This window comes from Eumetopias jubatus, unplaced genomic scaffold (genome assembly GCF_037043125.1).
Source record: "Eumetopias jubatus isolate StellerSeaLion01/CBP00866 unplaced genomic scaffold, mEumJub1_p1.0 scaffold_10, whole genome shotgun sequence".
Classification (NCBI taxonomy): Eukaryota; Metazoa; Chordata; class Mammalia; order Carnivora; family Otariidae; genus Eumetopias; species Eumetopias jubatus.
The window spans coordinates 126,209,577-126,224,329 of record NW_028274816.1 but is presented as its reverse complement, the minus strand read 5'-3'; the positions used below and the strand labels follow the sequence as shown (position 1 = coordinate 126,224,329).

The 14,753-nt window shown below is 41.7% G+C and overlaps 1 protein-coding gene across 2 annotated transcripts; it reads left to right on the top strand.

Annotated features, from left to right (window-relative positions):
* The first annotated feature begins 1,439 nt into the window (after window positions 1-1,439).
* Window positions 1,440-14,246, top strand: TMIGD1 (transmembrane and immunoglobulin domain containing 1). 2 transcript variants are annotated; one of them, XM_088027343.1, is made up of 6 exons: window positions 1,440-1,486; window positions 3,215-3,321; window positions 5,391-5,669; window positions 8,699-8,974; window positions 13,070-13,173; window positions 14,202-14,246. In XM_088027343.1, exons 1-6 carry the CDS (start codon window positions 1,440-1,442, stop codon window positions 14,244-14,246), a joined length of 858 nt encoding a protein of 285 aa, XP_087883469.1. The 2 variants fall into 2 exon arrangements, with proteins under 2 accessions (XP_087883469.1, XP_027964821.1); XM_028109020.2 differs by having other exon boundaries at window positions 1,450-1,493; window positions 3,218-3,321.
* Window positions 14,247-14,753: the final 507 nt, after the last annotated feature.

Below are 14,753 nucleotides of genomic sequence, written 5' to 3'. Positions count from 1 at the left end.
AGAGTTCTCTTCAATCGCTGATTCTTGAGAGTGTAACACAAGGATTCCCTAAACATGTGAGGGTCTCAAAGGGATAAAATTTTCCCTGCCTTATAGGATCTCATTAATCTTCAAAAACTTCCTTCCTTTCTGGCTTGAGATCTCCCTGGTTCACCTCGTACTTCTCCTGCCCCAGACCTGATATCAGCTGTTTCTTCAAGGAGTCCTAGTTCATTGCAGTGAGGAATGATATTAGAGCCCAGATTCTAGGTACTGGGGGTTCTTTTCCACCGGATTGGCAGTGTTTCTAGCCATTCCAAGCTGTACACCTAGAAAAAAACTGCATTTTTAAAAATCGTTTTCAATTCTGTTTACCATTACAGTGTTTTACTTTGTTTTTTGATTTTCTGATTAGGTCTTTTTTTCTCTCTTATACTGAAATTCTTGATTTTTTTAAAGATTTATTTAGTTATTTGTTAGAGAGAGAGAGTGAGAGAGAGCACAAGCCAGGGGGAGGGGTAGAGGGAGAGGGAGAAGCAGACTCCTCCCCCGCTGAGCAGGGAGTCTAATGTGGGGCTTGATCCCAGGACCCTGGGATCACGACCTGAGCCGAAGGCAAACGCTTAACCGATTGAGCCACCCAGGCACCCCTAAAATTCTTGATTCTTAATGTTATTAACTCAAAATGTGTTTATCCTTCACTATAAGGAAAATAATTTCAAATAATAAAACCAATAATAATAATACTACTGAGAAAATGACTGAATGAAATTTAAAATGTCTTTTTAGTTCTTTTTGTCCTTGCAGGGCTCTGAACTGTGTTCTGAAGTCACTGGAAATAAATCGTTTCTAAGTGTTGTACAAAAAGCCCCACAAAAAACAAACCCCCCCCCCAAAAAAACTTTTCCCTGTCATGCTTGGCTTAGTACAGCTTATGTACCAAGCATGAATTACCAGTGGCAAATAATATTTTTCCAGCATGATTTAAGTTATGGAATCTTCCAATATTTTGGCTGCCATATTCAAGTTAGATAACTTTGATAATCTGACAGCCTGAAAATGGTAAGGGGTTGGTTTTCACAGCAGCTGAAATATTGGAAGATTCCACAACTTAAATAATGCTGGAAAAGTATTACTTGCCACTTGTAACCCAAGCCCGGTGATTTATCTAACTTGAACATGGCAATGTTCAGTGAAATATGTTACACATTTTTGCATAAGGTCAGGTTTTCCTGGAATAATTACATCCCTGTTAGCAATATCTGGCCCCACCTAGTAATTTAGGGACACATGAAAACTCAGATCTGAAGATGTCTTTCCTAGTTAGTGTCTTCTCTACGAATCCATAAAAAGAAACAGACTTTGAACCCAATTTATTTTGCTGACTTGACTGTACTGTCATAAAGTGTTTAAATTCAAGTAGTATAAAGATGGTAACAGGGAAGGATTCAGGGTTTCAGATGAAGGGACAATTGGCCAAGGAAGTCAGCTTTTCAGAGCTCAGCAGGTAAGCAGTAAAACTTTGTCTTGTATAGAAAGTTAAAAACAAGTCAAGTAAAGGAAATTCATTTTGAAAGGATGCTGTCTGGTATGGTGGAAGGGAAGGGTAGACATTAATCCTCCTCCTTAATTAACAGGGTCGGGTAGGGTCTGCCAAGGAGCCCACACTCTCAGTTCTTATTAGGCACCTACAGTGGACAGTGCTTGAGAAAACTCTATTAATGACCAAATTCTGAAATCATCACTGTTATAGTGTTATGATAGAAATCTGTTTGGCAAGGTTTTAAAATTACAGAAGAATTGATTTTTTTAAAAAAGATTTTATTTATTTATTTGAGAGAGAGACAGAGATAACAAGAGAGAGCACAAGCAGGGAGGAGAGGAAGAAGCAGTCTCCCTGCAGAACAGGGAGCTGGATGCGGGGCTCAATCCCAGGACGCTGGGATCATGACCTGAGCCAAAGGCAGATGCTGAACCAACTGAGCCACCGAGGCTTCCTGAAAGAGTTGATGTTAGTACTAAATGTATCTTATTGAAATATTGACATAGGGTTGCCAGTCAGAAAGGGTGAGTCTGGCAGGAATGAAGCTTGCTTCTGTCAGGACAGGCCTGGGATGGGGAGGAGCACAGCCTGTCTATGCAGGTTAATAGTCCTATGCAGGTTAATATTTTAATTATATTCCAGCTCTTGAAGGTTAATATTTGTATTAAGGGGACAAAACTTCAAGTCCCTAATGTCTGTGGAGAGGGCTCAGAAGGGATTAATGGCAGCTTCTTAAAGGAGGAGAATATCAGTCTATGCAGTAGGGTGCTTAAGAGTCTGGCCTTGGGAGTCCAGGGTTCGAATCCTAGCCCTGACATTTCCTGTCTCCAGGATCTTGGGCAAATTATATAATCTCTCTAAACCTTTAGAAATGACCTCAAGAGGGTTGTTAGGGACTTCACTGAGATTGAAATAAGTATGTAGAGCGTTTAGCACAGTGCCTGTTGCATAGAAAGCATTCAACATGTGTTTCTACCATATTCGTGTGGTACTCTAGAAAGGTGGTAATACACACATGTTTTTTCCAGATAGAATGGAAAGAATCTAGGGAGAGGGACAGCAGCAGCAAAAGCATAGAAGGAAAAAAAGGAGGACTTTATTATCCATTATTTTTCATCTCTAGGGGGTTAAGCAGAACATGTATCCCAACGGGGAGGATGGTGGGGTAGGGGCAAAGCAGAGAGATTAACGTGATTTCAGACCAGAGACCGTGTTGCGACTGAGTCTTTTCTAAGGTATGAACCATTTGAGTCTATGGAATTTGGAGCAGAGAGCAACTTCTACAAAAATTGCCCAAGAGAGGCTTTCAAAATCCGAATTACTACAGCTCAGTACAAACTGTCTATGAATGAAGCAAGTTGCTTCTCTCTTTCTGGTAAAATGACATTCTATCAATTTCTCCGGGGAAGACGGGCTCTACTCTCTCCAGGGCTGCCCTATAGCTTCCCAATATCTTATAGCCTATTTCCCTGTGGTTTTCTTTTTCTTGCCTTAAAAAAAAAGTTCTTAATACTAAAAGTACTTTGAACTCAGTAATCAGAACAAGATTGTTTAATTAAAAACTAGGAAGAGTACTGTTACAGTTGGGATGACTCATCTGGGATTTTATTTTAAATGCGTAAAAGACAAGAGGAAGGTTCATAAACTCAGTAAGACCAAAGTACAGAAAAAACTACACCCTTTCTCCCCCAGCAGATCAGACGTAAATTTGTTAAAGATGGCGTGGAACATCAATGGCCTAATGGGAATGTGCAGATTTCTTCTCTTAGTGATTTTGTTTCCGCCCTGTGAGGTGACAAGTAAGTTAATATTCCTTTGGTTTCTTTGTAAATAAACATTTCCTATTAAAACATGATACGTGGGCATTGGGAAAATCCAAAATCCAAATCTCCAAATACACAGTTGGTATGGCTCAGAGTAGAGGAGTCAGACAACATGATAACACGTTAAATGGAAAAATATTTTTATGGTTCTGATATTATAAGACAGAGTAAATATTCTATTCTCTCCAGAGCCACAGCCGGAGTTTTTCTACATTTTAATGCATTTCATTAGTAATGACATCCAAAATAAGCTCTTCTGTTTATGTGAGCATACCAGGTACAGGAAAACCTTGCCTGCCTTTGTTCTCTTCCCCAACCTGGGAGTAGATCCCCTGCCCCACAAACCCCAATTTTAAAAGTAATACATAGTCCTTGTAAAAAAAAAAAATAGGAAATATATAAAAGGATAAAGAAGGCGTGCCTGGGTGGCTCAGTCAGTTGAGCATCTGATGCTTGATTTTGTGGGATCGGCCTGTGTCAGGCTCAGGCTCATAGGGAAGTCTGCTCGGGAGTCCCTCTCTCCCTCTCTCTCTCTCTGCCCTTCCCCACCCTGCTCACGTGTAAGCATGTTCTCTTTCTCCCTCCCTCTGTCCCCCCCAAAATAAATAAAATCTTTAAAAAAAAAGAATAAAGAAAACTAAATTCCATCATCCAGAGATAACCACTCAACAACATTTTGATATATATTCTTCCAGATTTTTAAAAAATACTAGGCAACAATCACATTGTTTTCACCAGTAGTTTATGTATTTTATTTTTTTTAATTTTTTTAAAGATTTTATTTATTTATTTATTTGACAGAGAGACACAGCGAGAGAGGGAACACGAGCAGGGGCAGTGGGAGAGGGAGAAGCAGGCTTCCCGCCGAGCAGGATGCGGGGCTCGATCCCAGGACCCTGGGATCATGACCTGAGCCGAGGGCAGATGTTTAATGACTGAGCCACCCAGGCGCCCCTAGTTTATGCATTTTAAAGGAAAAGTTCATATGTTTACAGACTGTATTAACAAATGTTATGTCGGGGGCAAGTCTGTGGCAGCTAAAGGCAATTTTAGCTTCTGTTACTTGCTTCTGAACCAGGGAAGTAAGAACTGAAATTCAGGTATGTTACAGTGAATGGATCTCAGAAAATCAGAGATGAAAACCAACTGCTATATATTCTAATCATCCACTGTACAACAACTCATCTATGCTACAAACCACAGCTGTTTAAACATCAATTATTTTACTACACTGCACAAACAATATTCAAACATCAAAAATGCAAGACCAAATTTTCCACAATCCCATCACCTAATCAGAAATCTTTCCAAATCAGCTTTTGCCCATCTTCAATTGCATATTCAATTTTTATATACTTACAGTAATTACTAGAGATGTAATTTACATTCTGCCTATTCACCTAATGTTGTGTCTTAGGTATTTTTCAATTTTGCTATTGTCCTTTTTCATTTGTATTTCCCCACTTCCACCCCCTTCCTTTGCTACTTTCAACCCCTTGAAGTAAACAATTTAAGTCTGGAAAGCATTTCTCTACTTTTTTCTCTATTTTTATCAACCCTATTCAGTGTACACACTGAGATTTTTCCCAAGACTTTTCCTCTTAAATGCATGTGTGCGTGCATGCATGCATGTGTGTGTGTGTGGGGGGGGGGTAAACGGGGTGGTTCTGTGCATAGTAGTTCTCAAACTTCACTGCACATTAGAATCGCCTGAAGGCTTTTGGCAAATGCAATGCCCAGATTGCACTCATATCAATTAATCAGAATGTCTGGGGGTGGGAGCAAGCATCATTGTTTTTAAAGATCCCCAGGTGAGTCCAATGTGCAGCAAAATCTGGTAACCATCATTTTAACATTTTGCTTCTTTTAGTTAATAATACATTATGGAACTTTTCCCTTGTAAAATCATATGATGAATATGACTATTTTTAATTATTGCAGAGTATTTCATTGCACTGGTGTAATGTGATTTGTTTAACCTATTCCCTGTTTATACCATTTAGGATCATTCACTTTACTTTAATGGTGCCTTCCTGCCCTCCCAGGTTCTGTTTTAACTGTGAACGATAGAACTGAGAACTATATTCTGGACACTTGGCTTGGCTCCCAAGAATCTCTGAAATGTGCCGTTCAAAACCACACCAGGGAGGAAGAACTTCTCTGGTACCGAGAAGAGGGGACAGTGGACTTGAAATCTGGAAACAAAATCAACTCCAGCTCTGTCTGTGTCTCTTCCATCAGTGAAAATGACAACGGAGTCACCTTTACCTGCAAGCTGCAGAGCGACCAGTCGGTGTCCGTCTCGGTGGTGCTGAATGTCATTTGTGAGTGAGGGGGAAGAAACTGCTAGTCTGTGTTGTCTGCACTATATTAAGTGGTACTTGAAATCTGGGACTAAAGAGTGTGTGCATTTTCACATTTGCTTGGTGTTGCCTCATTGCCCTATTCATGCTCATACAAAAATCCCTGAGGGTGCCTATTTCCCCACACCCTCATGAGCGCTGAGTATCCTCAAACTCTAAGAATTTGCCAGCCTGATGTGGAATTTTATTTTCATTTTCTAAATTAAGAATGAGGGTGTCCATCCTTTCATAAACGTATTGGCTGTTCATGTTTCTTTTTTGTGAAATGCCTGCTCATGTCCTTTACCCATTTCTCTATTGGGTTATTTGCCTTTTTAAATTTGGTTTGGCTAGGGTTGCCTGGGTGGCTCAGTTGGTTAGGTGACTGACTCTTGATTTCGGCTCAGGTCATGATCTCAGGGTTGTGGGATTGAACCCCACCCCCACCCCCACCCCGACGAGGCCTGCGTGGAACCCCATGTAGAGCTCTGTGATGGGTGTGGAGCCTGCTTAAGATTCTCTCTCTCTCTCTCCCTCTGGCCCTGCACCCACACACACTCTCTCTCTCTAAAAGAAGAAGAAGAAGAAGAAGAAGAAAGAAGAAGAAGAAGAAGAAGAAGAAGAAGAAGAAGAAGAAGAAGAAGAAAAGGAAGGAAGGAGGGAAGGAAGGAAGGAAGGAAGGAAGGAAGAAAAGAATGCCTATCAAGTAAAATGATTAAAGAGTCCCATATTACACAGTATCAGTCTAAAACAATGAGCTAGATCTCTGTGTTTCAATGTGGACATGTCTCAAAAACATGCAAGAGAATAGAGTCTTTTATATAAGCCTCCTAAAACGATACAATGTATTTCCTATTGGTACATTATATGTATATAAAAAACTGGTTTTTAAAAAAAGATCTGCAAGGATTTACATCAAACTCATAGCAGTGAGCGTCTTTGGGGAGCCGGGAAGTGAACAAGATGGAGTCAAAGAGGATCTTAACTTTATCCAAAATGTACTAATTTTTGCAAAAGGGAATACTCACGTATAGCTGACAGACTTCAAAATTAACTTTAAGTAGTTAAATAAAAAGTAACAATAATAGGACATGTCCACAGGCCCTATGGTATATTTGGTAATTATGTTATCTATTCTAGCAGCTTCCTACATATCTGAATACCATATAACATCCTGGCTGGATATGGATACAGAATTTCAAGCTCATTCCAAAGAGCAACAAAATGTCATTTTTCTGAAAGAGTTATTAATAGCACAGCCTACCCAGGGTCTAATTATTCAGTGTGCAGATTATACAAGCTCCTTTTTTCCTCTTCTCCACCTCTTTCCTACTGCCCACTTTTCAAGCACTTTATTACTCTTTGGCACCTTGACCTTAAAATGCAAGGGGCATGGAGAAGAAAAAGAGTCAGCTCAGCCATTTCTCCTCCTAGATGTTGGAAAGCTCCGGTGGGGGTGAGAGCTGGAATTATTTGGTGAAGGTAAATGTGTTCAAGTATCTATGTCTCTTCGACTGCCCTTATCATAGAGGGAGTAAAGACTTGCTCACACAGCGGGATGAGGGAGACTCAGAAGGTCATACCTTCCATAGATGTCAGAGTTGCCATGACTGGAGTACCTTCTGGGAGGAGGACATTATTTCTAGAGGATCACTGAGGAAATGCAAGTAGGCACTGTAAATATGGCCAGGGCAAATGTGCTTTGATAAAATGCAAAAATAGAGGATGTAAGGACACCTCAAAACTACCATGGCACCGCCAGCACAATAATAGTAATTAGCACTGTGGTAAATGCCGTACAGGCATTATCTCATTTAATGTTTACAGCAGGTAAAGGTATTATCCCACTTTTTAGATGAGGAAATTGAGCGGTTACTTAGCAGTTCAGTAACTTTCTCAAGGTCACAGTAAGTGGTGTAGGTGGAATTAGGGACCTGCTGCAAGTCCTGCTTCCTTCACATCATACTGTTTTCTCCAGCATATTAGGGCAGCTTGGTTTCAGAGAGCGAAGACTCAAGGCTTATACTCTTATGTAGCATCATAAATCTTCCACTTGATACAGATTCATGATTTTATTTATTTTTAAGTTTTTTAAAAAAGATTTTATTTATTTGACAGAAAGAGATAGCCCAAGCAGGGGGAGCAGCAGAGGCAGAGGGAGAAGCAGACTCCCCGCCTGGCAGGGAGCCCCATGCGGGGCTTGATCCCAGGACCCTGGGATCATGACCTGAGCTGAAGGCAGACGCTTAACTGATTGAGCCACCCAGGCGTCCTGATTCATTATTATTTATTATTTTTAATTATTTCTTTTTTCATATAGTTGCTTCTGGTTTCTTTTTTTTTTTTAAGATTTTGTTTATTTATTTATTTATTTATTTATTTATTTGAGAGAGAGAGAGAGCACAAGCAGGGGGAGAGGCAGAGGGAGAGGGAGAAGCAGACTCCCTACTGCACAAGGAGCCCCATGTGGGACTCAATCCCAGGACCCTGCAATCATGACCTGAGCCGAAGGCAGACACGTAACCAACTGAACCACCCAGGTGCCCCTCATTATTTTTCTTAAAGATTTATTTATTTGAGAGAGAGAGAGTGCTCATGCCTGCAAGTGGGGGAGGGTCAGAGGGAGAGAATCTTCAAGCAGACTCCTCACTGAGCGTAGAGCCAGACGTGGGGTTTGATCCCACAACCCATGAGATCATGACCTGAGCCGAAACCAAAGTTGGTCGCTTAAATGACTGATCCACCCAGGTGCCCCAGATTCATTATTATATACGTTTGTTTCATGGTTCATCTTCTCTACCACATAGAAGTTCTATGAGGTTTGGAACTGGATATATGTTATTTACCATTGGATCCCTGGGTCCTAGTCCAGTGCTTGGCATAGTAGATACTCAATAAATTTTTGTCAAATGAATGGATGACTACATGAGATAGACTGAAGGAAGGTCTTGAATGTTGACAGTAAACTACTGCCTATCAGCTAATTCAACCTAAATGCTTGAGTCTTGCAGTTCCCCCTATTCTAAGTGGAGATGACTTCCAAGCAGTTGAGGAAGGCAGTGATGTGAAGTTGGTTTGCAGTGTGAAATCCAACCCCCAGGCTCAAATGATGTGGTACAGAAACAGCAACATCCTGAATTTAGAGAAAACTTACCAAGTCCATCAGACAAGTGAGTCTCTTCAACTGTCAATCACCAAAGTCAGGAAATCTGACAATGGAACCTACAGCTGTGTTGCAAATTCATCTCTGCAAATGGAGACCAAGGACTTTCATCTTATCGTCAAAGGTAACTCTCTTTTTAAGTAATAGTAAGCAAAAGGTCAGAATAGGTTTTCCTAAATACTTCTGTGGCAACAAATGATGATGACAGTTATGATTAGTGGCTATGATTTTCATTGGAGAGTCTTCCCTATCCAAGGAATTTCAATTCTTCCATTTAGGATCCCATTCCATATAAAACACCCCTTTTTTGAGCAAAAGTCCTTTTTAGAACCAAGGGGTGGAAGACAATTCCGGGTGGCTTTTAGGGAGGAGTACCTTTCATGAATCCTCTTGGGCAACAAGGTTCGTAGGAACTGGATTTCTGAGTTTACAGCCCTAATGACAAACAGAAAAAGAAGTCAGAAACACAGAGAGAAAGAAAGATAGATAAGGGGGCGCCTGGGTGGCTCAGTTGGTTAAGCGTCTGCCTTCGGCTCAGGTCATGATCCTGGAGTCCCGGGATCGAGTCCCACATCGGGCTCCCTGCTCAGCAGGGAGTCTGCTTCTCCCTCTGACCCTCTTCCCTCTCGTGCTCTCTCTCTCTCTCATTCTGTCTCTCTCAAATAAATAAATAAATAAAATCTTTAAAAAAAAAAAGAAAGATAAGAAAATGAATCTCTAAAATCATTCCTAACTCTGAAATTGTGATCTATAGGCTAAGCAGTAGTGAGGGAGGCGGTAGATGGTGCAAAAAGGTCTTTCTCTTGGCTTCATGCTTCACCTACCCAGATTTTTCATCCCTGCAGTAAATAACAGGGAACAAACGAAGTTCCAAGTGTTCTTCCCTCATACTTCTCATTCATACAAGAAGAGAAGGGGAACCTGAGCAGAGAAAGCAAGGAAGACCGTCGAAAGAAATGAGGTCAGGGAGCGAATGGAATGCAGGCCAATATTTCCACACCTCCACTTACCACGGGTGATTGTGGCAAAAACTGACCTTGAGGTGAGCAGCACAAAAAGAAATTTTCAAGAACACAACTGTGATGACTGGAATAGGAACAATCTTGGTAGCAGGATAAAGAAAGCCACTGTCTAAGCACAGCAGAAAAGACCTGTAGAGGATGTTGAGTCTTGAGGGCTTCTGTAGACAATACCCAAGCCCTGGAAGTTTTTGGATGTTGAAGCAGGACAGTATGAGATGGAAATTGGCAGCAATCAAGCCTGTCAATCATTCTTTGCTGCTATTAACTGAATCCAAGTTCAAGAATAACTTCCTTTTTGATACAGATGCCGAAAGTTTGGTTAACATAGTTTTCTTAGATAACATCTCTTTTAATTTGAAACAATCATTTATTAAGATCCTTAACTGTCAATCTTAGTTGCTGAATATACAGGCAAAAACATACTAAAAAAAAAATCTTTGAAGTTTGCTTTCATGTTAAAACTGCAATTATGAAGTTGAGAGACATATCGGATCATGTCATCTGCAAACTTGGGCAAGCTAATTTAATGTTCTGGTTAGAAAGCCTTTAGTTTGGGTACATTTTAATAAGTCCCTTCTCTTTCTAATCGGATAATGTGGATCCGTTGATATAAAATTTACGTTTTCTGAAAAAAAAAAAAAGAAAGAAAAAGAGAAAGGCAAGATACCTGGGGAAGCAGATGCAGAAAATGCTCATGCACACATTTCCTGGTCCGAGGCCAATACGCTAAGAGCAGCCAAACAAGCTGAGGCTCCTATTTCTTGTTAGAACATTATTCACTCCGTCATTTGGTTCCCTGTGCCCACACATTGCCTTTCTTGCTAGTTCCTGGGAAGCCAGGAACCCCTGCCAGAAGTGTGGACGGTGTGACCCCAGGGATCATTTCCTCCCCCTCGAGGAGAGGTCTGGGATACCAACCCAGTTGAATGCCCATTACTGCGATTACTGGCATGTTCAGTAATTTGTCCTAGAGCAGTGACGGTATGCCCAGGGGCTGCTTGCTTTCAAAACCAAACCCACAAATAACCCAAGTACTCATGGGATCTAGAAGTGGTGGAGGAGGCACCTTATTGAAGCCGTGTCTATTCACCTCCTCTCCAAAGCATGGGTGGTGGGGACCACCAGCCACACCATTCCAACCGGCTGTGAAAATTATGCGCAGAGATTAGGAAATTTTATCATCCCTCTTGGTTAAGAAGGAATCACGAGTGCTCTGTGCCATAAAAAACAAAACAAAACATACAACTCGTGTGGCAAGCAGGATGCTAGCTTGGCAACTTGGCTTTTAGGTGGGCAGGATCCTGTTTTGGGTGGAGCTCTTCCAAACCAACTTGTTTTTCTGATTTCTTCCTGCTCTATTATTTCCTTGGCTGTGGGCTGCCTTCACAGCATTAAGTGCTCGGCTGCTGGTGCTCAGGCTAAATATGTTTGCCGTGAGCCTCTCCCAGCTTCGCCCCTCAGTGGGGTAGTTTCTAAATGAGGCCATGCAAAGCTAGAAGTGAAAGCATGGATCTTGAGCACACAAGAGCCTAGCCTGTGTGTTGGGATTATCTTGCCTAATAAATATGGAGGGGAAAAAATAACCAAGTCTGGTTGCAAATAAGAGAGTAAAACAGGACAGCAGGAGAGATGCAGCACACTTTTTATTTCCTATAAAGTCCTAAAATATTATCTTATCCAAGATTGGAGCCCTGCCCCCTTCCTAGGCTGAATCCAGGGGCTTAGACTGGGTCATTTAAATGTCTTTGTTGATTTTAATTAAGCACTCTTACTTTTGAAAGTTTCATCCCAGGCACCTGGGTGGCTCATTCGGTTAGGCGTCTGCCTTTGGCTCAGGTCATGATGCCAGGGTCCTGGGATCAAGTCCTGCATCGAGCTCCCTGCTCAGCAGGGAGTCTGCTTCTCCCTCTGCCGCTCATGAATAAATAAATAAAAGTTTTTTAAAAAAGTTTCATCCCATATCATATGAAACATTAAAATGAAGCACATTAAGTATACTTTTTTACTGTAAAAATTTTGGAAAGGATGTTTGTAACTTGCATACATTTGGGATTTTGTTATAAATAAGTTATTAATTTGGTTCTTAAAGTTTAAATATTATTATTATTATATAACAGTTGAGTTACAGTTGACACAAAGTTACATTTTATAGATGTTTAAACATTTATTAATTTTGCCACTTTATTTTCATATTTTGGAACCTATATATACATATTTTTAAAGATTTTATTTATTTATTTGAGAGAGAGAGAGAGACACAGCGAGAGAGGGAACACAAGCAGGGGGAGTGGGAGAGGGAGAAGCAGGCTTCCCGCTGGGCAGGGAGCCCGATGCGGGGCTCGATCCCAGGACCCCGGGACCATGACCTGAGCCGAAGGCAGACGCTTAACGACTGAGCCACCCGGGCGCCCCTGCTGATCGCTTTCTAGCCCAAGTTAGAAGTAGACCTTGTTCTTCCATGTCATTTAGAAAGGTATGAACATCTTTGCCAAGGCTGGGAAGGCTGGTGCTTAGTCCTTCTTCCCTAGGAGCACCACGCAGCCACCCTGTATAATGTCTTGTCACCTGCTTGGGGTACTATCACAGTACCGCTCCTCGGGCCCACAGGTCTCTCTCCCCTGAGTCCAGCAGGCTCTTCCACTTTTCTCTTCTTCTTCTTCTTTTTTTTTTTTAAAGATTTTATTTTTAGGCAGTCTCTATACCCAACGTGGGGCTCGAACTCACAACCCTGAGATCGAGAGTTGCATGCTCTTCCGACTGAGCCAGCCAGACACCCCTCAATTTTTCTCTTCTTGCTTTTAAGTCCTTCCTCTTTTTTCTCCTTTGGAGATACCTCCGTATATCTTTGGGGCTTTTCCAAAGTGCAGAAAAAAACATTGATTTCAGCCTATTTCTGCTTTCTGTGTGGCAAAAATTTTGGATGAAGAAAGCACAAAATGGTCTGACTCCCTGCTTGGGGAGGGTTATTCAGATTACAATAAATTATCCTTCCACAAAGGAATGGATCCAAAGCCTACCTCTGCTGGTTACTAGTTCTGTGACTTTGGATCAGGGGTTCCTCACCTGTAAAATGAGGGAATAATTCCTACCTTCTGGGTTGTTTGGAGGCTTTAATTAAGAGGATGATCTAGTAGAAGTATATAAACAAGACTCGTATAAATGTTAGCTCTTGTTCCTTGTGTTTGCATTTCCAACAGATAGAACTGTGGCTGTACCAATAGAACCCATTATTGCTGCCTGTACTGTGGTCTTTCTGACAGTGTGCTTTGGCCTGATGGCTAGAAGAAAAAGAATAATGAAGGTATCTAAGTATTCTAAGCTATTTAGGTTAAAAAAAATCACCTAAATACAGGCAGAGAACTGGCTGTCTAAGTGACTATGGAGTTGGGAACCACACTTGGACACTCTGGTCTCTCTAAAGATCTAAAATGGAAGTTGCTCAAAGAAATAAAAATCATACAAATACTATGAGTACAGCTTTAACGAGGAATGGAAAGGCATCGGGACAAAACCTGGGTGAAAATAGCTGTGGTGTTAGGAGCAGGAGATTGGGGGCTGATTTTTCTTCCTTTTAAATTGCCCTTTATTGCTGCTATGATACCTTCGGGACAATAAATAAATATACAGAGAAACATCTGCTGTGGGTTCGGAGATCTGCATGAAAAAAAAGTGGCCCTTGCTGCTCACCTTCTGAATACAGCCACAGGCCCTGGTAGCCGTGGGCTGGAGTTTGAATTGTTGAATGGCTCACCTCGTTGGTTAGCTTGGTACAGGGTATGTGTGTGTGCCTACGTTAATGCCATGCATTTGGCTTCTCCGGTTATTCCAGTGCCAAAGGGAGGCAAATGTGGCAAGAGGCCTCTAAGAAAAGGCCAGTATGGTCCAGGCTTGTTAGTTATGCAGCAAGAGGCATCTTCTTGAAACATATGGTAACTGGGTATGATTCAGGGCAACAATGTCTCCCAAGAAGAAATTCACCCACCCTCTGGTGCCAATCCAAAGCAAATTTTTGTCTGGGGAAAAAAAAAAGGAAGAGAGAAAGAAAAGGAAAGTAAAGTAAAAAATATTCAACTACCTAGGAATCCTGGAAGCATTTTGATTTAAGAATTACATCTCTGTAGGTTCAACAGAAATAATTAATATGGCCAAAGACAGACACCAGCGCAGAGGTGTCTGTATTTCCAGCCACCTCTGTATTGATGAGTATTTTTCTCGGTAGGAGATTAACAGACATTTGGGTTTCCTATCCCTTGAGCCACATTGATGCATTCTAAATGTTTACAGCCTTAGAAAAGCAGGCAAACTCATTGCCTTTGTGTTTGCTTTCAGCTGTGCATAAAGAATGAAGATCCTCAAAGAGACACAGCTTTGTAAGTACTCTGGGCTGGGGCCAGTGATTTCCCAGAAGCAGATGGGTAGCTGTGGTGTGTGTCATAAAGCCCATCCTGGGCAAACTCCTCCTGAGGTGGGAGGTGCCGGGAGGTGAAGAGGTTCAGACAAGAATGGAGGGTGGCGGAGAATCTGCCTCCACTTTAGAGGAAGACAGGTGAGGCTAGGTTGGAAGGTTGCCTAGGACTGAGAACACTACCGTTGGTCTTCTTTTTTTTAAGGTTTTATTTACTTATTTGTCAGAGAGAGAGCGCGCGGGCACACGCAGGGGGGAGCGGCAGGCAGAGGGAGAAGCAGACTCCCTGCGGAGCAAGGACCCTGGGATCATGACCTGAGCCAAAGGCAGACGCTCAACTGACTGAACCACCCAGGCGTCCCACTATCATTGGTCTTAAGCCTGCTCTCCACTTAGGAAGTTTTGGGCTAAATGCTAAGTGCCTGCATTGTATTGCCACATAATGTAAATGGCTGAGAGGGCTTACCCCGGGGTGG